Genomic DNA, 22,444 nt, shown 5'->3' with positions numbered 1-22,444 from the left:
AGACTAAAACTGTATGTAAAACTGCATTTCCTCCCATTTCTTTGCCCTATACGCTTGTGTGTTTGCCTATCTATATACAGATACATCCATCCCACTAATCCTAACCAGTCTTGCCTTCCTCCCTTCCCATCTATGAGAAACGAGTCACAAAGCTGTATAATTATTGTTCTTCCTATCCCAGTGCCTCATTATATTGCTATTACTACTCTCCTACAATCCTCCTACATACTATTCCTTCTTCCTTCACTTTTATCATTTTCTCTCTTCCAGCTTTTTTTAAATTTTTTTCTTATGTCCTGGCCAAGTATAGCACTCTTAGGTAACCTGAAGAGTAATGGAAGCACTGTTAAACTTCCATCCATTAGTGGCACAGGCAATTTTATTTATAGTGGTACCCATATTAGGGCCCATATCATTACCCAAGTGTATCTTTGGTATAACCATCTAGAACCTGGATATCACGGTGACATGTAGGTAACTTTAAACCACTTGACAAATGGCAAATGCGTGATACATGGTGGGATTTGAACCTACACATGGATGTCTGCCCGATCCCACGCTCACCACCTTGTCCATTAGGCCACTGCTTCCCTACTAATACATACTACTTCAACAACAATCCACTCCTCTTTCCCCTTCATTCCTTCTTTCCTCCTCCTCCTTTTACTCCAATATGCTACACTTTTGTCTGTTAAATGTCTTGAAATTGAAAAAATATGCTCTGCAAATGGATGGAAGGACGCTGGGAGGCTGGAGAGAAGGAATCCTCAGTGGTCATTGTCTGTCCTGTTTGCCAGGGCCAGGCTGGCACTTTGAATGGGGCTGCACCTTATTTACTTAAGCCCTATTCGAGGCATGTTGGGAGCTGCTTATCTATTCAATTGGCTTATTTAGGTGGCACTGTCCTGATATAGACATCCCTCCAGCTTTCTCATTTCCTGACTCCCTCTTTGCAGTTCATTCACACAGCTGATTTGATGTCGCATGCAGTATATGAAGCCACGCCATTGCCTATTGGTTAAGAAGGGAAAGAATAGAAATAATAAATGGAGGGAATGAGAATAAAACAAGAAATAGAAAAAATAAATAACAAATAGAGAAAATGGATAATAAAAGGAGGAAATGAGAATAAAATGAGACAGAAAGAAAAATGGATAATGAATAGAGGAATAGGAGGAAATGGGAATGAAAATGTAATAATGAATAAGGGAATAGGAGGAAATGATAAGAAAACAACAGATAGGAAGAAAAATAGATAATGAATAAAGAAAGGATAACGAATAAGGGAATAGTTCAAAATGGTAATGAGAATGAAAATGAATGGGAAAATGGAAGGAAACTGTAATAAAACAGCAGGTAGAAAATGGATAACGAATAGGGAGGAAGAGGATAACGAATAAGGGAATATGGGAAAATGGAAATGAGAATGATAATGAATAAGGGAAGTGAAAATATAATAATGAAGAAGAGAATAGGAAGAGCGTGTGTGTGTACGTGCGCTGTTGACCAATAGCGTGGCTTGATAGATGTGACGTCAAATCAGCTACGTGAAAGAGCAGCGAAAGGGGAGCTAGGAAATGTGGAGAGCTGGAGGGACTTCTATATTAAGACATTGCCATTCAGGTTATACTTCACGTCTGAGACTAGAAACAGCCAGAAGTTTCGCTACATATACAAGCAAATACGAAGGGAGGGGAGTTACTCTCGGTGCGTATATTTACGTAACGTAACTTCATTTTAAAAATCACAAGAAGAAAGAATTAAGACACCCAGACAAGAATATATCGCATTTTCTGATTTCCTATATTTTTGACTGATGCACAAAATACAAAAATAATACAGAATCCGTTAACAAAAACGAAATATTTAGGGAAGATTTATATATTTTACGAAAGGGACTACAAAAATATAATGCTGAGAAACAAAATACAACCAGACTAGATTCTATTACAATTTCTGAATAAGGAAAATTTTTACTTTCCAGAGAAATAAAGAAAATAGAAATTCGTCGTCGTATTAAGAAACTAGATTTTTAGTTTTAATAACTTAATTAGATACATTAAAAATGAAAGTATGCATTGTTGGTAAAGATCTTATTGGATATTGTTACTGGATACATGTCTTCATATTTTCTAAGTCTTGAAATGAATACCAAAACAATTATAGGCGTTCTGACATAAATCATTAAAATGTAGATAAAATGACAAAATGGTTATTTCTTCAAGAAACAAAACGGAGCTAGTCTGGATCCTATTATAGAATGTAACTAGTTATAGGTTTTTGTTGAATATCAAAACAATGTCAACTCTCTCTCTCTCTCTCTCTCTCTCTCTCTCTCTCTCTCTCTCTCTCTCTCTCTCCTGGATATCGGTTTCGTATGTCAAATAATAAAAAAAAAAAAAAAAAGAATTCAGTGTGTAAATTCTGAACATCCTGCGGTCATTAGGCCATATTAGATTTTCGACACAGTCACAACTCCTCCATGAAATTGTTTTCAAAGTCTTCATTATATTCATTGTTTAGGCACAGACTGGTGAAGGAGCAAAGTGTTTCTGAATACGGCATAAAAGCGAGGGTGCAACCACCGGACAGCCAAGATAATGGCTTAATTATTTTTTTTTATTTTTTATAATTGTCTCAGATCTGAAAGTCACGTCATCAATCGTTACTAAGAATTTTTTTATTAATGACTCAAAATGAATAAATAACAACAGGCCTTGCGGCAGCGACGGTGTTTCAAGACTTACAGTTTTTGAGACGAATACTTTTGCATTGGAGACATGACTCCTCATAAGTTCATGTTCAGTTCTTTCAGTGCAATGACGCTCAGCAAGTTCTTGAATCAACGAAGACAACGGATGCTGTTGTTGCGTCTGGCAGCGAGGAAGAGTAGGAGGGCGCGGCGCGAGCACCAGCACGCGCAGCACGGGGCAACGCGCGGTAAGCTGTGCACGTGTGGCCACTGCGAGGTGTGGGTGGCTACGTGTGCTGCTCCCTCCACTGCCTGTGACAAGGTGACAACACAAGTGGTGCACTCTCGTGAAGTGTGAATGTGTAGCATCATCTGCAAGATTTAGTGGCAGAGTGTGAATTACAGACGTCAGTACTCGAGGCATGTGAACAACACATGTAATGACTATTATGAGAACTTCACTTTGAGTCGCTTGATACTCGCTGTGTTTGAAAATTGACGTTACCGCGTTCAAACGTCTGCAGCTGCGTGAAAAAAAAAAAAAAAACTACCGCCGCGTTATCATCACTACTCGATCACAAGTAACTACCGATACAGAGTCAAGAGATGCACTCTGAAACACAGAACTCATGACCTTTAGGTATAACACATGCGCGGGAGGGGGAGGAGGCGGAGGCTGAGGCTGATGGGCAGTGTGGGGAAAACGACAACCCGGTCTCTGATATTACAAGACGTGAACCCACCATTCCACCCATGACTTTACCGCCCACTTTCATAACCACCCTGACCTTGCCCCTATCCATCGACACTGCTAGTGTTAATTTTGTTCATTCTAACCCACTACCGTTAAGTAACTGGCAGAACGTAGAAGGAAGAAGCTGCTTGGTGTCACTGAGGCGGAAGACATTGCGTGTTTCACAGATGAATGACAAACTACTCCTATATTTTCTTGTCTCCGCGTCCCAGGCAATGCACGACCCCTAATCCTCTCATAGCGCCTGTACTTCCTAGTTCCGGAGGAGGTGGGATGGATTTAAGTGCACGCTTCACGCCTCTGCGACCCTTAATTGTGTTAAGCACGAAGCGGCGGCGACGGCGGTTCCTTTGGCAGAGACCGCGGAGGGTGAACCGACGAGTGGGGTGTTTGTGTAGTAAAGCCATACGCGATGCAAGATTTATGGACGAGTTTTTGATGGACCTCTTAACTTTCCTGTTTGAAATGCTTGTATTTAGAGAACTTTCAATCTTTCTCTTCACTCATAACCTTCTTCTCATCTATCCGTCTCTTTCCTGTTCTTGATGGTCTCGTCTCGTAGTTATCTCTCTCTTCCTTTACCTTTATCTCTCCTCAGCAACGCTATTTATCCTTACCTCCTTTTCACTTCCCCGTGTGTTTGTTTTCATTTGCTGACAGTGTGTGTGTGTGTGTGTGTGTGTGTGTGTGTGTGTGTGGCATTTAAGTGCAGGCAGTGGGCGGATAGGTGGGTGTGTGGCCTCCTCTTGAACCCTGCGTGCCTGGTGTTTCAATGGGTGACCTGGCAGGGTGTGGGTGGGTCCTTCGAGTATTGCAGCATCCGACAGGGCATTGCGCAGGACGATATAAAAAAAAGTGATTTGTTTTTCACCTTTTTTTTTCTTGCTCTGCTTCATAGTGGCATTTGTAATTATATCGTAACATTTACAAATAATTTACAGCGAGATGAGTTGTTGCAGTGTATTTGGCGTTTTCTATTCCGGGTAATTTTGAGTGAGTTTATTGTATTTGTTAATTATATTGTGTGTGGCAGCTTTTGATTTGAGTATCATTAATATTTTCTTTCTGTTTTTTTTTATTAATTGGTGTTTGAATCTAGATATTCCAGGTAAAGTGACTGTATTGAAAAAGATAAGTGAAAGGAACCGAGAAATAATTTATGACATTGAAATCTGAAAGTAAAAAAAAAAAAAAAAAAAACCGGGAAAAAGAAAGAAAAACTAGAAAAAGAAAGAGGAAAAGGAGGTGGAGGAAGGACGAAAGCATCGGATCGTGAACTGAAACCAAAATGAACTAGTGACGGTCACCTCAGCGCGCCTTTTGGGGGACTGGTGACCTTTGTGATTGATACTCATAGCAAGTGCCCTTTTTACCTGGTGACCTCCGCGTGCCTGGTGATGGTCCTCATCCCCGACAGCGGCTATTGAACAGGTAAGTCTAATTCCTGATTTGATTTCTGTTAGGATTATTATTGTCATTGTCATCATTGTTATTGTTTTGTTTTTTCAGTGCATCTTGTTTCTTCTTCCTTTTCTCGGTCTTCATCATCAGTTATCTTTATTATTACTGTTACTGTATTCACTGCATCTCATTGACACATGGAATAAAAAAAAAAAAAACTTAAAATGATTAGCGAGATGATGTACGCGAGAGAATACGTATTTGTGTATAGCTAAGTTATTGAATGAATGGAGAGAGGGATAGCTGTTTTCTCGTATGCATCGTATCGACTTAAAAAAAAAAATAAGCGAGAACAATAAAATAAATGAATTAAGACAAACAAAGAAATGGGTAATAAAATAGAAAAAAAAGATGAAACTGACAGACAGACACAAAAAAACACTAAGAAAACAAGAACAAGAAAATAATAAGGAAAAAAAAAGTTGATTATACTACAAAAAATCATGAAACTTACACACACCAAATACGGCACGTTGTCATTCTAGGAAACACAACAAACTTCGGGCTTACCACGCTCAAAACTCATAAACAAATTGCGCTTTTCTGGATGCGTGACTAGATTGAGAACCTCCTATATAGCTCGGTGTACGCGGAAAGGGAGGCGAAGAAGGGGAAGGGAAGGGGCAGGGTTGGAGAGGGTGCAGAGAGGGGAGAAGTACGAGGGGTTAGCTAGAGGGAGGTAGAGGACAGGAGGTGGATGGTCTAGTCACGCAAAGTACTTCTCTCGGTTTCTGCGTGACTGTTTATTGATTATAGAGAGAAGGACTTGAAGAGGAGAGAGAGACAAGACTCAAGGGAACGTATTCGTAATCATTTCGACGTCTTCTTTTGACATTTTCACGGTTTTTTGTAATAATTATAGGGTTTTTCAATTGTTTTCGTGTTACTACAGGTATTCAGGTAAGGATTTGGGATTACTGATGAGGAAATAGACTCGTATACTGTTTAATCGTCTTTTGTACACAGTTTCAAGGGGTACAGTGGAAATTATTAAGATTTTTCAGCTGTTTTCATATATCTAGAGATGTTTTGACAAGGTTTCTGAACTTAATGAGGAAAAAAAATAATATGATAATAGCCCGACAAATCGTCTCAGTGGCCTTTGAAAACAGTAAAGGAAAAACAAACCGTATAAGAGAAATACTGTACGTCACTCGCTCATTATGAACGATGCGCAAACGAGACTGGAAGAACATCGTGCATTATGAAAGATGTTGTACGTGTGTAGGTAAACAGTTATATATGTATGTGTATACGTGTTAAGGGAGAGGGAATGGGGAATGGGGGAATGACAGGTGAAGAAGGGTGGAGGGGAGAAACATGTGAAGGTGGGGGGAGGGCAATAAGGGACGGCTGGTAAGCAGGGGAGAGAGAGAGAGAGAGAGAGAGAGAGAGAGAGAGAGAGAGAGAGAGAGGGAGAGGGAGGGCGAGAGGGGGGCTGACAGGTGTGAGTCGCTGGACAGGAACCGATCGATAAACGACATGAAAACGTACGAGAGTTTAAGTTTTTCCCTAAACATTTTCCCCAGGCAAGCCTCCGTAAAACTCCCACCCATGAAAATATAGACAGGAGAAAAAAAAAGAGAAAAAATGTAAGCTTGTATTTTATAAAGGATAACTGTCGGTTTACAAGGGGAATTTCCTGGCGCTGGTGTGCATATTTTTTGTGTTTCCATGTAGCAAGTCGATATCGTACAGGCGAGGTTGACGATGCGCGATGCTTTCTATAAATTTTCACCATGAGCTTTATTGGCAGCGGCGGTTAGCTGGGAAACAAGAGGGAATTAATATAATAATTCATTCTAGCGTTTGTTTCTCTTTCCATCTGGTGCTGACGGTGTTGAAAAAGGTGTAGAACTGAGAATTGTTACTTTATTTTGTGTTTGGAGAAAGTCATACAGTGAGGTGGTCCATAAAACTGTCTATAAGAGTGTAAATGACGTGTGTGTGTGTGTGTGTGTGTGTGTGTGTGTGTGTGTGTGTGTGTGTGTGTGTGTGTGTGTGTGTGTGTGTGTGTGTGTGTGTGTGTGTGTGTGTGTGTGTGTGTGTGTGTTTGGTGCTGCCTGGCCCTATCCATACATGATTGCCTGTGTGTGTAGATAGAAAAATATTTATAGGATACAGTTTTTATATACTTACTTATAATAATGGTCGAGAAAAGAGGTATAGAATGATTTACGACGTGAAATGTACAACTATTTCACTGTGTCATTTCAAAATAGAAACTTTTTTCCTAGACCTTGAAAAACAAAAAATATCGATTCTTTTATAAGATAATAACTATCATTCTCTCTCTCTCTCTCTCTCTCTCTCTCTCTCTCTCTCTCTCTCTCTCTCTCTCTCTCTTCTGCACCGTCACTAACATCACAAAACCTAAGATCGACTTTTGAGAACCGAAGTGAAAGTTTTGGCAAGAAATTTATGAACGCAAGGTCAGATCTTTAAGAGAGAGAGAGAGAGAGAGAGAGAGAGAGAGAGAGAGAGAGAGAGAGAGAGAGAGAGAGAGAGAGAGAGAGAGAGAGAATATCTTTTAGAACTGCCGGATGGATGATCAAAATGAGAATGAAGGAGAGGAAATAGATAGCGGATGCCGAGGAGGGAGGAAGGAGGGAGGGAGGAAGGGAGAGAAGGGAGGGGAAGGATAGGTGGAACGGAGGAAAGAAAGGAGAGGAAGTGAGGGAGAAAGTAGGACAGGAAGAAGACGAATCACGAAGAAGGATAAATACACAGTAGTAGGAACAGCAGTAGTAGTAGTAGTAGTAGTAGCAGCAGTAGAAGTAGTTGTGGTAGTAGTAGCAGTAGTAGCAGCAGTAGAAGTAGTTGTGGTAGTAATAGTAGTAGTAGCAGTAGTAGTAGTAATAGTAGTAGTAGTAGTAGTAGTAGTAGTAGTAGTAGTAACAGTAGTAGTAGTAGTAGTAGAAGTAGAAGTAGTAGTTGATATAATACAAACACCTATAGAAAACCGTAATAGTGACAGCGATAGTAACATTAGTAGTATTAGTAGCAGTTATATAAGTAATGATGATAGCGATGACGATGATAATAATGGTAGTCGTAGTGAGGAAGGAATCGCGAAAGACAGTCATGGAGGTAACAACAGTGATGGTAATGGTGGCGATGGTGGTGGTGACATTGGTAGCAGAGGTAGTGGTGGTGGTGGTGGTGGTGGTGGTGAGTAACAGAGTACACACATCAATAATGCAAGAAGGGCGAGTCTGGAGGGAAAATTGAAGAGGGAGGCATGATTCTTGACTTATTCATGCCGCCATTAGAGAGAGAGAGAGAGAGAGAGAGAGAGAGAGAGAGAGAGAGAGAGAGAGAGAGAGAGAGAGAGAGAGAGAGAAAGGAAAATAATGTCGCGTGTAAAGAGGGAGAGAAGAAAGGAGACTGGAGGAGAGAGAGAGAGAGGAAGAGAGGAAGGAGGGACAAAGGAGGAGAGAAAGAGGAGGAGGAGGGGGAAAGGAAGGAAGGAAGGAAGGGTGAGAGGGTGTGGCTTCCTTCACGTCCTGCGAGGAGAGGAGGAAGAAGAAGAAGAAGAAGAAGAAGAAGAAAAGAAGAAGAAGAATAGGATGAGACAAATAAAACCTTAATAACAAAACACAGAGAAGACAGACGAAGAGAAAAAAAAAGATATGGCAAAGAAGAGGAAGAAGTGGACATGATTCACTGTTATCCTTTAATTTTTCACGCCTTCCTTTTTTGGCTCCTTAATTGTGTGAGAGAAGAGTGTGAGTGGCTGGGAGTCTCTTGCCCTGAGTAATTTCAACTATGAGGCAGATAGTGATACGGGAAGCAAGGCAAGAGAGAGAGAGAGAGAGAGAGAGAGAGAGAGAGAGAGAGAGAGAGAGAGAGAGAGAGAGAGAGAGAGAGAGAGAGTATAGAATGAGATAAATGTCTAAATATAAGAGAAATGAAGGAAAAGAGTACATATAGATAAAATAGATAGATAGATAGATAGATAGATAGATAGATAGATAGAGAGAGAGAGAGAGAGAGAGAGAGAGAGAGAGAGAGAGAGAGAGAGAGAGAGAGAGAGAGAGAGAGAGAGAGAGAGAGAGAGAGAGAGAGAGAGAGAAGGTAAATCGTGTGATGTGAAGGATTACACTCATTATGAACTGTTACTCTCACTTCCTTCCTTATTTTCCTTGTTGTTCGTCTTACTCTTGTTCAGGAAGGAAAGAAGGAAGGGAAGTGTTATGATGTTACCAAGAATCACACTTATAAACTGTTAATTCCTCTCCTTCCTTCCTTCCTTCCTTCCTTTCTTTCTTCCTTGATTTTATTGTTATTCTTATTTTTGCCCAGGAAAGCAAGGCAGAAAAACGAGAAAGGAAAGGAGAAGAAGGAAAATGGTGTTACTGAAGGAATATACTCTTCAAAAAACTGTTACTCCTTTCTTCCTTCCTTCCTTCCTTCTTTCTTCCTTCCTTCCTTTTCTGTTGTTATTCTTACTCTTGTCTAGGAAAGCAAGGCAGTAAGACGAGAAAGGAAAGGAGGAAAACAAAAAGGGTGTCACTGAAGGAATGTACTCTTCAAAAATCTGGTACTTTCTTTTTCCTTCCTTCCTTCCTTCCTTCCTTCCTTCTCGTTCTTCTTACTGTCGTTCTTCTTGGTCTTGTTCGTCATAAAATATCTGAAACTGATATAAAATTCATTCTTACGATTTACAAAAAAGGGAATTCAGTAAAGCGGATATAAGGAGGGTGACTTTGAATGCATGTGTGAATAATCTCTCTCTCTCTCTCTCTCTCTCTCTCTCATGGCAGGATGCACCAAGGAAGCCAGTCAAATTTTCCGGCTTTGCAGAGAGAGAGAGAGAGAGAGAGAGAGAGAGAGAGAGAGAGAGAGAGAGAGAGAGAGAGAGAGAGATTATAGAAAGAGTTAAATGTCTACATATGAGATATAAATGAAGAGAAATGGAAAAAAGAATACAGAGAGAGAGAGAGAGAGAGAGAGAGAGAGAGAGAGAGAGAGAGAGAGAGAGAGAGAGAGACCTCAACGCACCTTAACATACCCGGCGCTGATAAAACACACACACACACACACCCTTCAGTACACTCCCACACACACCCACAGAGGCACACCCATCCTGTAGCAAGTGTTTTTGTGTTCCCAGACACGCCCCTACACCCAACCCTTTATAATACACACTTAGAACACCCATGTCAAACGCCCATTAGTTATTTTGTGTCCTTTACAACTCTTCTCTATTCACCAGAACCCCTTTATGTAAATCTCTGAATTGTCTGTACTCTCAAATATCTGTCTTTCGGCTCCTCTCTCTCTCTCTCTCTCTCTCTCTCTCTCTCTCTCTCTCTCTCTCTCTCTCTCTCTCTCTCTCTCTCTCTCTCTCTCTCTCTCTCTCTCTCTCTCTCTCTCTCTCTCTCTCTCTCTCTCTCTCTCTCTCTCTCTCTCTCTCACATTTATCTCTTTCCCACTGTTACTTTCTCCTACTTGAGTCGCCAGTTCTTGCTCTCTGACTCATAAACTGTGACGGGGATGTGACGGTATGATGAAGGAGGAGGAGGAGGAGGAGGAGGAGGAGGAGGAGGAGGAGGAGGAGGAGGAGGAGGAGGAGAGGAAGAGAAGATGAATAGAATCAGTCCACGAATGAAGATGTAAGAGAAGGATGATGAAGATGAGTGTGGATGATGGACAGAGAGAGAGAGAGAGAGAGAGAGAGAGAGAGAGAGAGAGAGAGAGAGAGAGAGAGAGAGAGAGAGAGAGAGAGAGAGAGAGAGAGAGAGAGAGAGAGAGAGAGAGAGAGACCTAACCACACACGCTCACAAAAGTCCTTGAGTCCATATATAACCACACTGTTATCACCAAATGGGGGCGGGGAGGAGGGGAGGAAGAGAGATACAAAACACGCACGCACTCACAAACACACACACCTGCTCACACACACACACACACACACACACACACACACACACACACACACACACACACACACACACACACACACACACACACACACACACACACAAGCGGAACGAATCACACGCAAGAAACAGACAAACAAACAGATCAGATTTGTACAAGCTTCCTCCTCCTCCTCCTCCTCCTCCTCCTCCTCCTCCTCCTCCTCCTCCTCCTCCTGTCTGATTCCTTCATTAATTCATAAAGCACACCTGACTAACGTAACATCAATACCTGACACTTGATACTCATTGTAATATTAGCTAATTATCCAGGTGAGACCTTATTGACAATTATTTAATCAGCTTCACCTGCATAGCGCCAGGTGTCTTGTTCACCTGTATGCGAAGGGAGAGGAAGAGGAGGAAGAGGAGGAAATGGAAGAGATCACGAAGGAAGAAAAAGGAGGAGCAGGGAAAGAAAGAGGAAGAGGAGGAGAGCTATAAAAAAAAGAGAGGTATAGGAAATGGAAAAAATATTATGGAGATGAAATTTGATGAGAAGCAGAGAGAGAGAGAGAGAGAGAGAGAGAGAGAGAGAGAGAGAGAGAGAGAGAGAGAATAAACGAAAAGAACCTGAAGGAGAAAATAAATATCAAGAAGGCAGATTGATTGACTGAGTGAGTGAGCAAAGGCAGATCAACAACGTAGTCATTTGTGGTGTGGTGGTGGTAGAGGTGTTGGTGTTAGTGGTGGTGGTGGTGGTGGTGGTGGTGGTGGTGGAGTACTAGACAGAAGCAGTAATAATCTTGTAATAACTCGCAGCTGACGACACAAAAAAAATCTCTCAATCTCTCTAGCCTTCACGCGCCTCCTCCTTCCCCGCCCTAGTTCCCCCGCGCCTCCCCGCCCACGCCCACACCCCAGGCTGCTTCTTCCTCCTTCTCCTCCTTCTGGTGGTGTCAAGGGCGTGGCTCGTTAGCGGCTCCTCATCACACCCTCAGGAGTAATTAATGCGCGGCGCCTCCTGCTCTGTCAGTCTTCAGGAGTGGAGCTTCTGTTAAAGAAAATTGAGGCTGGATAAGAGTAAAACGAATTAACGAATAGAAACAGTTGCTGGTTTCATTACTTTTTTATGGTTATCGTTTACGAACAAAGTGGGATTGAGTGAAAGAAAATGATAGATAGTTATGTTTTATAATTGATGAAAATGAGGTTAGATAAATGGGTAAGTTATTCTACATTTTTTTCATTTTTCTTAGATCGTTAAAGTTTGAGCAAGTATTACAAAACGGAGACGAGAAAGAAATAACTGATCTTTTAACATTAATTCTCTTTTAAAAATGAAAACGACATTAGCGAAGAAATGTAAAAAAAAAAAAAAAAACCGAAACCCAGGAAAAGCAATCGCTAAATACTTGATCTTTTACGTCTTGAAATATCACCGGTTTTTTCCCTCTTTACATCCAATTAAAAATAATGAGAACAACACCACATTTAGTGCAGGTATCCTTAATCAAAAGTCACTCAAGTTATGTAAGCTTTAACACTTTTTTTTCCTTGCATCGTGTGTTGTCACCACTAATGCGTGTGGCAACAGGACCAGCTCACGACGCAGTTACTCCCTGACCACATCCAGAACGGCGCTGTAACATTGCGTCTGCTGCGGCTTGGATTCTGCGCATAGTTGATGATAACGGCCGATGCTGTGGTGTCATTTTGGTCGCAACAATTTAAATCGCGTAAATCGCCAGCAAAATCTCAGTAACATTTCTCTGCGGTTTAGATTCTTCGCATTAAAGATAACGGGAAATTTTTCGAAGTTATTTTAGTCCCAACACCTCAAACCACACGAATCGTTAGGGAAATCATAGAAACACTTGTCTAGCGATGTTTTGGAGTCATTCTGGTCGCAACAACTTACATCTGAGTTGTTAGCCGTCACACTAACGTCACGGCCGCAGATTCTGTCCACTAATGATGGTGACTAGTGATGTTTTGGAGTCGTTGGGGTTACTGCAACCTGAATCACCTCGGAGTTGTTAGCAAGATCGCCTAGTGAGTTTGATTTGACCACTACGTTTCACCTCGCTTGTCAAGAGTCATGTTGGAAGATGACGTTAATATGTTGGCAATTTAAAGATTTCTACCGCCTTGACATAGAGTCGTGAATTATTCAATGTAGACTTGAGGTGCGACTTGGGTGTGTTAACCAGTTATGAGACTTCTTTTGACATAGCAAGATAGTTCAAGAGGAGTATACACTTAGCCCCTTCAATATTGAGAGGCATTTTTACCGTGATATTTGGGTATAAGTTGATTTTATTTGCTTTTAGGAATGGTCTATGGAGCTCAAAAGAATAATGGCCAGTCTTTACTAATTTAATCTCAAATGTTTCTGAAGCTGAGTAACCAGAATGGATACGAAAATGCGTCCTGGTACTGGTACTGAAGAGAATAAGAATCAGTGTCATTTCAACTAAAATTTGTAAAGTTGTGAATGTTTAGTTAGGAAATAAAGAATAACTGAATCAATAACCTGACTTAACCTTACCTAATCAACTTAATCTTATCTAACCAAACTTTACCTTACCTCACTGTACCTAACCTAACCTCACCTTACCTGACATAACCTTACCTTACTTATCTTGATATGATCTAAGCTAAGTAATAAAAATCTAGCATAACATAATTCAAGCTAATCTCTTTTATTCATGGAAGAAAGGACTGGCCAAGGCAACAAAAATATAAAGGAAAAGGCCCACTCAGTTGCCATTCTCCTTATAGAGCCGATAGAATTAGCTAAAGCATAGGGACAAATATCTTAAAATCTAACCTTACCTTATCTAAATTTGCCTAACCTAACCTAACCTAACCTACCCACCTTATCTACCGTTACCTTACTTATCTTGCCTCACCTTACCTAACCTAACATTAAATTTCATTATATTACAAGAACCATGCATCCCCATCTCCTCCTTCCGTCCTGTCATGGGAAGACGATCATCTCTCACTCTCATCGTCATGCACGTACACACACAAACACACACACACACACACACACACACACACACACACACACACACACACACACACACACACACACGCACACACACGCACACGCACGTACACACACAGACAACTTCTTAGGGGAAAAATTATAGTAACATTTATCCTCAATTGTTTTTATTTTCTGTGAAGTAACTGGTTTTCTTCCACTTCCTCCTCTTCCTTCTCTCTCTCTTCCTCTTCTTCTTCCTCCTCCTCCTCCTCCTCCTCCTCCTCCTCCTCCTCCTCCTCCTCCTCCTCCAAATTAACTGTTGAAAGTCGCTCCATTAGATTTTGTCTCGAGAATACTGTGGATTTTTATAATGTGTGTGTGTGTGTGTGTGTGTGTGTGTGTGTGTGTGTGTGTGTGTGTGTGTGTGTGTGTGTGTGTGTGTGTAAAATATTTCTGTTTACATGCGTGAGTGTTTGTTTGCACGTCTTCAAAATCTGATAATGAAGTATGTACACACACACACACACACACACACACACACACACACACACACACACACACACACACACACACACCGCTTAGTGTAGTGGTTAGCACGCTCGACTCACAATCGAGAGGGCCGGGTTCGAGTCCCAGGAGCGGCGAGGCAAATGGGCAAGCCTCTTAATGTGTGGGGTGTGTTCACCTAGCAGTAAATAGGTACGGGATGTAACTCGAGGGGTTGTGGCCTCGCTTTCCCGGTGTGTGGAGTGTGTTGTGGTCTCAATCCTACCCGAAGATCGGTCTATGAGCTCTGAGCTCGCTCCGTAATGGGGAAGACTGGCTGGGTGACCAGCAGACAACTGTGGAGAATTACACAGTGATATCATAGTACGTAATGACACAAATAATTGGTCTTGCTTTGTCATCCTTAACAATATCTTAACTTCTTTATATTTGTGTATTAATTATTCCCTGTGTCCTTGAATGGGTGAATGAGTGCATGAGTGAATGAGTAAATGGATGTGTACTTTGGTAACTCAACGTACTATTTTATCTACTGAGCGAAAGAATGAACAGCGTGAATAACTTGATGTGAGCTTCATGATAAGTGCTGATAACGCGGATGTCCAGGGTTCGTTCTCCTTACGCTCCACCATATGCATTTGTTTTTGCTTATTGATAATAGTAATACTTCAGTTTGAAAAGCATCGTATCGTTTTCTTTTATCTATCTATTTCCATGCCTCTCTTTTACCATTTCTCTTTTTTACGCTATCAATTCCTTTTATTTTTAACTCCCTCTCATAAAATCCAACACGTCTCTTCCTTCCTCTATTCTGCGCTCAAAAGGTACCATAAAGTAAGGAAAAGATAATAATAAATTCATCGTTTTTTTATCTGTATTTTCATGTATTTTAGATCCATTTTTGCATATTTTTACTGTCATGCTAAATTTTGTTATAAAAAACATATTGGATTTTTTTTTAACATATTTTGTGATTCAGATGATATGCATGATTCTCTCTCTCTCTCTCTCTCTCTCTCTCTCTCTCTCTCTCTCTCTCTCTTTCTCTCTCAAGCGTGGCGATGACTTGTTTTTTCGCTCGACCTTTCAGAAATATTTGTCACACCATTGTTGTGTGTGTGTGTGTGTGTGTGTGTGTGTGTGTGTGTGTGTGTGTGTGTGTGTGTGTGTGTGTGTGTGTGTGTGTGCGCGCGCACGTCTATGTGTGTGTGTGTGTGTGTGTGTGTGTTTGGGAGAAAATGTAACCATGGTAGGAGTGATTGATGATACACACACATTCTCTCTCTCTCTCTCTCTCTCTCTCTCTCTCTCTCTCTCTCTCTCTCTCTCTGTCCATCTACACTTCAATGTTTTCTCTTGCTCTCATTCTCAAACTTCTACACATTCCCTCCTTCTCTCCCTCCTTCTCTCCTTCTCTCCCTCCATATCTCCTCCTCTCTGTTTTTCTTTCTGCAGTTTCCTCGTGTGTGTGTGTGTGTGTGTGTGTGTGTGTGTGTGTGTGTGTGTGTGTGTGTGTGTGTGTGTGTTTACGTAAAGCAACACACCAACACTGACCTACAGAAGTGAGCTATGTGTTACAACGTGACAAGGCAAACTCTCCAGTGCTACAGATACAGCTTTCCTCTACCACATCTTGATTTGAGGTACACGTGGAGACCAAATGGCTCTGTCTATCTTTGGCCTCTGTGTTTTAGAAGGTAGAGGGTTTTTTGGGGTTAGTTTTATTGTGCTACTGGTGGTGATCCTGCTACTACTATTCTGCCTCTACTCTTGCTACTACTGCTATTGCTACTACTTGTGTAACTTGCTAAGGAGTATGGGTGTGGTAAGGAAAGAGAACGAGGAGATGAATGAGGAGGATTGGAAGGGAAGGAGAGGAAGTAAAAAGAGGAAAGCGAGGAGGAAAATTATTAAATGAACAGAAATGCAGGTGGAACAAGGTAAAGGAATTCTGAGTTATGTAGTGGTTGTCCATACAGTTTGAACTTAGATATTTAAGGTGAAGGAAATTGCAAGTGTTAAAAATGATAAAGGTAAAATAAGAAAGAATAAGAGTAACACTAATACCATAATAAACCTTCACACGTAAAATGAAACAATATAAGAAAAAAAAAAAACTAAGCACGTTTTTCCAAATAATCGAAGTCACGTTAAGAAAAAAAAAAAAGAAGAAAGATTAGCAAGTCTTTCCTTTGACTATTCTCTTTGGTTACATTGGAGTTCTTTTTTTTCTTTTAATAATGCAATGAGGTGACTTGCCGCGAGACTTTCACACGATACACTGAATTACTGGCGCCGGCTGCTCATTGTTGTTGTGGTGAGGTTGGCGACTTAGCGACTTGGCGACACACTCTTGTCTATATTGACTTTTTTCATCTCGCGTCTCGTGCAAGAACACTGTAGAAATCGAACGAGAATTGGCGACAGGTGACGACAGAGGAGGAGTCATTAGGTGCCTTGCTGTTATTATTATTAGTGTTGCTATTGCCATTAGTATTGTTACTGTATTGTATTTGCCACCACTGCTGCGTGTATGGGACTGAAGTGATTGCCTTCAATGATGAAAATTAAGTGATTATTGCATTTTTTTAGCTTTTCTCTCTTCTACTACTACTACTACTACTACTACTACTACTACTACTACTACTACTACTACTACTACTACTACTACTACTACTACTACCTCTGCTACTTCTGCTTCTGCTACTACTACTGCTACTACTACTACTACTACTACTACTACTACTACACTACCACTACTACCACTACCACTACTACTACTACTACTACCACTACTACTGCTGCTGCTGCTGCCTGCTCTGCTGCTACTACTACTCGTACTACTACTACTACTACTACTACTACTACTACTACTACTACTACTACTACTACTACTACTACCACTACTACCTCCTGCAAGGAACTGGGGAAATTGAACTTAAATGAGGGAAATCTTAAAAAAAAAATGTTTGAGTTAGATGTTCTGTTACTACTACTACCACTACTACTACTACTACTACTGCTACTACTACTACTACTACTACTGCTACTCTATTACTACTATTACTACTGCGACTTGTTTTCTTACTATTTATTATTCTTTGTTTTGTTTCTATTGTGTAAAAAAAATTGCCTTTCATTTAGTATTAGCAGGTGTTGTTAGCGGAAGTGTACCTGGAGAGTTAATGGTCAGTCGTTAATTAGTGTTGAGCCAGGTATCCTCATCACCTGTCCTTTCCCCTCCCTTCCTCCCTCTTTCCCCTTTGTCCCTCCCTTTGTTTCCCCTACCCTTCCTTCCCACCTGCATGCATTTATTCCTCTTTCTCTCCTCCATTCTCTTCTTCCTCCTTCTCTTCATTCCCACCTGCCTTCCTCTCCTCTCTCCCTTTCTCTCTTTCTCTCAACCATTCCTCTCCCTTTTCTCCTTCCCCTCTCTCCTTTCCTATGAAAATACTTGTGTCTTTTCCATGGACCGAAAGCTGATCCCTGTCTCCCTTTTTTTCCCTCTCCCCTCTCCCTCTCCCTCTCCATCTACCCCTCCCTCTCTCTCCCTCCTTCCCTTTCTCCCTCTCTTCCTCTCTCCCTCTCTTCCTAATCCTTCTACCTCTTTTGACAACGTAACCACCTGCTTTTTTTTTTGCTCTCTCTCTCTCTCTCTGCTCTCTTCTCTCTCTCTCTCTCTCTCTCTCTCTCTCTCTCTCTCTCTCTCTCTCTCTCTCTCTCTCTCTCTCTCTCTCTCTCTCTCTCTCTCTCTCTCTCTCTCTCTCTCTCTCTCTCTCTCTCTCTCTCTCTCTCTCTCTCTCTCTCTCTCTCTCTCTCTCTCTCTCTCTCTCTCCGTGTTATGGGCAGTCACGACGGAACAATATAATTATCTCATATTGATCATTCTGTAATTATACGGTAACAAGGGAAGAGAGAGAGAGAGAGAGAGAGAGAGAGAGAGAGAGAGAGAGAGAGAGAGAGAGAGAGAGAGAGAGAGAGAGAGAGAGAGAGAGAGTGTATGTGGTCCCCTTGTTTTGATAATTGTGTGTGTGTGTGTGTGTGTGTGTGTGTGTGTGTGTGTGTGTGTGTGTGTGTGTGTGTGTGTGTGTGTGTGTGTGTGTATTAGTGTGTGTTGGTATGTGTGTTTTACTTCAGCGGAATTCTCTCTCTCTCTCTCTCTCTCTCTCTCTCTCTCTCTCTCTCTCTCTCTCTCTCTCTCTCTCTCTCTCTCTCTCTCAGAACCTTGATATTTGACTGTGTGAAGTAATGTATCATGTGTGTGTGTGTGTGTGTGTGTGTGTGTGTGTGTGTGTGTGTGTGTGTGTGTGTGACTCATTGTTTACGTCAATTATTGCACTTATCAAGATGAAAAAAAAAACGCAAGGGAGAAAAGTACAAAGTAGAAGGTCATTACAATAAAAAAAGAATGAAAAATATAATCGTGACCTTTTCTTAAGTTCTTTTCAGTAACGTTGAACTTAAAGAGCATTTGGTTTGTTAATTGACTTTGCATTTCGAGTTCAATTTAGTCTAATGAGTTTTGTTTTATTTTATGCATTCATTAATGAAGACAAATTAGGTGAAGAAAGGTTAAGAGAAAACTGTGTGTGTGTGTGTCAGAGAGAGAGAGAGAGAGAGAGAGAGAGAGAGAGAGAGAGAGAGAGAGAGAGAGAGAATGAATACACCTACTATATACATTCATTATTATCATTCTCCAAATAATACAAACTTTTTTCTATAGTTTTTCACTTTCATTTAAAACTAATCGCGTTTAACCCCTTCAGCACCATGACGGGTTTCCATATTCACTCTGTTTAGTATTTGGAGATTTTATACAGCTTCAGAAACTCATGTGGGGGATTAAGATAGTGAAGACTTTGGTCATTAATCTTCTGACCTCCATAGACACCTCCTAATGTCAATAAAATGGTCTAATCGTACACAAGTTTCAAAGTAAACATGTATCTCAGTATTGAAGAGGTTAATATGTACAATGAACCAGTTCTCTGTACATCTTCACTAACACAGTACTAATTTTCTCTTACATGTGTCTAATAAACTACTTTCTTTTTATCCTTTCCAGAGATAGACATGCCTGGCGGAGTAGGTACTGTCTTTACCATCAGGGCGGCGCTCCTGCTGCTTCTGGGGTTCGTAATACACGCAGGTAAGAAGCCTTTGTCATTACTATCCTTCCTTTCCCAGCGTAGATTGGTGTTGTCTGTCAAAAACTAAGGCTAAGAGGTCTGTTAGAGCTTGACCTTTCTTTGTGAACGTAAGTGATGCTCTTCAGTACCATGACTCATTTCCCTCTTCATTCTGGTTACTATTTTATACAGCTTCAGAAACTCATGTGTGGGGTTAAGATGGTGAAGACTGTAGCCATTAATCTTCTGACCTCTATTGATCCTTCGTAATTTCAATAAAAGGGTCTAATTGTACACAAATCTCAAGGTGAAAATTTGTCCTGTATTGAAGGGCCGCCGTGGTGCAGTGGGACCGCGCGCTTTGTGGGCCCCAGGGTTCTCAAGTGCAGGGGTTGGAATCCTGGCTACGGTCCGAGGTTAGGAAGGGCATCCATTCGTGGTAACGGTTCCCAAATGCCAAAACCAAAGTCTTCCTGACTCCTCTGTCAGCAGGCTCCGTTTTAGCCCTAATGTAATAGGGAACCGGACGTAAAAACAAGAAAAATTGAAGGGGTTAAACAGCGTCAGAAACTCATGTGTCAGATTAAGATAGTGAAGACTGTAGCTATCAATCTTCTGACCTCCATTGACCCTTCCTAATGTCAATAAAATAGTTAAATCGTACACGAATCTCAAGGTAAAAATGTGTCCCAGTACTGAAGGGGTTAAACAGCTTCAGAAACTCATGTGTGGGATTAAAATAGTGAAGACTGTGACCATTAATCTTCTGACCTCCGTTGACCCTTTCCTAATGTTAATAAAATGATCTAATCGTACACAAATCTCAAGGTAAGAATGTGTCCCAGGATTAGAGGCGTTAATACACACATACAGAGCCCTTGCCTTTACGATCATACTTTTTATATTAATGTAGCTTATCAAAAACAGTCTCGTAGGGGCCAAGAGCTCTAGTGATGTTGGGTCTTCCTTTGTGTTCGTTTGTGAGCGTCCGTAACTGGTTGGAAAGTGGACATAAACATAGAGAATGAAGAATAAAAGAGCTTGAATGCCCAATTGTTTAAACATTCACATATCTTAACTTTCTCGTGTGATGATGCGACGGAAATCTAAAAGAAGTGACAAGTGTTCTGGAAGTTGAGCTGTGTGTGTGTGTGTGTGTGTGTGTGTGTGTGTGTGTGTGTGTGTGTGTGTGTGTGTGTGTGTGTGTGTGTGTGTGTGTGTGTGTGTGTGTGTGTGTGTGTGTGTGTGTGTGTGTGTGTGTGTGTGTGAGGAATCAATTCATGACTGTGTGGTAGTTATATTCTTAAAGGTAGTAGTCTGTGTCTGTCCTTGTGTGTGTGTGTAAGTGTGAATCTGAGTGTGAGTGAGTGAGTGAGTTAGTGAGTGAGCGAGTGAGTAAAAAATCCATATATGACTGTGGTACCTATATACTTAAAGGTGGTAGTCTGTGTATGTCCGTGTGTGTGTGTGTGTGTGTGTGTGTGTGTGTGTGTGTGTGTAAATACAGTACATGGCGGGCGGGCGTCTCGTGTCCACCAGCTTCCAGGCAATTGAGTGAAAGAGAAAGTTGCCGAGCGTGTTATATCAAAACATGTATATCTCTGAATGTAAAAGGTAATTTCCCACCAGAGACTCCTGAGTAGGTTGAGTAATACTTGCACTGATGTCACGCACTGGACTGAGAGTGGAGGAAGAAAATAATAGAAAAAGTGGCTTAAAAAAAAATGTTATGAAGTGAATTAGAATGGTGCATGTTATTGTACGTATTATCTTGAGAGAATGTAACCAGTGTCTGAGAGAGAGAGAGAGAGAGAGAGAGAGAGAGAGAGAGAGAGAGAGAGAGAGAGAGAGAGAGAGAGAGAGAGAGAGAGAGAGAGAGAGAGAGAGAGAGAGAGAGAGAGAGAGAGAGAGAGAGAGAGAGAGAGAGAGAGAGAGAGAGAGAGAGAGAGAGAGAGAGAGAGAGAGAGAGAGAGAGAGAGAGAGAGAGAGAGAGAGAGAGAGAGAGAGAGAGGGTACAGAGAGAGGGAAAGAGAGAGAGAAGGGAGGGGAGAGAAAGAGAGAAGGAGAGAGAGAGAGAGAGAGAGAGAGAGAGAGAGAGAGAGAGAGAGAGAGAGAGAGAGAGAGAGAGAGAGAGAGAGAGAGAGAGAGATAATACAGCTGGTCACCGCTCATTTTCACACATTCCTCCCTCCACGGTCTTGACAGGTACACAGTCACGCTACCGCTCCATTTTATTGCATTTCACTCTCCTTGTCACGCTTGTCTTTTGTTCGCTCGCTTTCCTCTTGTGTTTTTTTTTTTTTCGCTTATCTATTATTCCTTATTTTTGTATTTCATTTCATTTCTTATCTATTTATTCTATCTATTCATTTTATTTTGTTTTATATATTTATTTATTTGTTTGCTGATTTTATTTTTTCATCTATTTATTTATTTCGTTTTATTTTGATTTATATTATTTTTTTATCATTATCATCATTATTATTATTTGTTATTTATTTATTTATTTATCTATTTATTCTTTTTTGTTCATCTATTTACTTGTTTATTCATTATTTGTTGTTTTTTTATTCTATTTATTTATTTATTTTTTGTATGTGTGTGTGTGTGTGTGTGTCTTTCCCTACATAGGTTCGAATCTTTTTTGTTACTTCATTATTTATTTAAAGGTTTCAATTTCCTTCCTCCTACTTTACCTACCATTATTTTATTTCCATACCTTTTACGTTTATTATTTTTTCCACCTCTTTCGTTTCAGTCCTCGTATTTCTACCTCTTGTTTCCCTTTTTATAGATTTCAACTCCTTTCATGTGTATTCTTTCCCTTTCTTTAGGTTCCGATCCCTTTTGCATCACCTTTGTTGTCCATTTAGTAAGTAAGTCTTTTTGTGGTTTCCTTTTCTTTCGTTTCCATATTTCATCCTTTAATAGATATTGATTTCTCTTTTGTCTTTTTTTTTCTCTTTAATTAGCTTCGATCCCTTCTTTTACTCTTCATAGATTTCGATCCTCTTCCAACACTTCATTAATCTTTCCCGG

At 40.8% G+C, this 22,444-nt stretch overlaps 1 protein-coding gene across 1 annotated transcript in view; it reads left to right on the top strand.

Moving 5' to 3' along the window:
- The first annotated feature begins 2,928 nt into the window (after positions 1-2,928).
- Positions 2,929-22,444, top strand: part of LOC123499365 (cadherin-89D-like) — a 47,557-nt gene continuing 28,041 nt past the window's right edge. Inside the window, 3 exon segments of the mRNA XM_045247279.1 lie at positions 2,929-3,014; positions 4,546-4,877; positions 19,342-19,425. Coding sequence (XP_045103214.1) covers positions 19,350-19,425 — 76 coding nt within the window. The 5' untranslated portion in view covers positions 2,929-3,014; positions 4,546-4,877; positions 19,342-19,349.

This window comes from Portunus trituberculatus, chromosome 49 (assembly GCF_017591435.1).
Source record: "Portunus trituberculatus isolate SZX2019 chromosome 49, ASM1759143v1, whole genome shotgun sequence".
In the NCBI taxonomy this organism is placed as follows: Eukaryota; Metazoa; Arthropoda; class Malacostraca; order Decapoda; family Portunidae; genus Portunus; species Portunus trituberculatus.
This window is presented reverse-complemented; position numbering and strand designations above follow the sequence as displayed.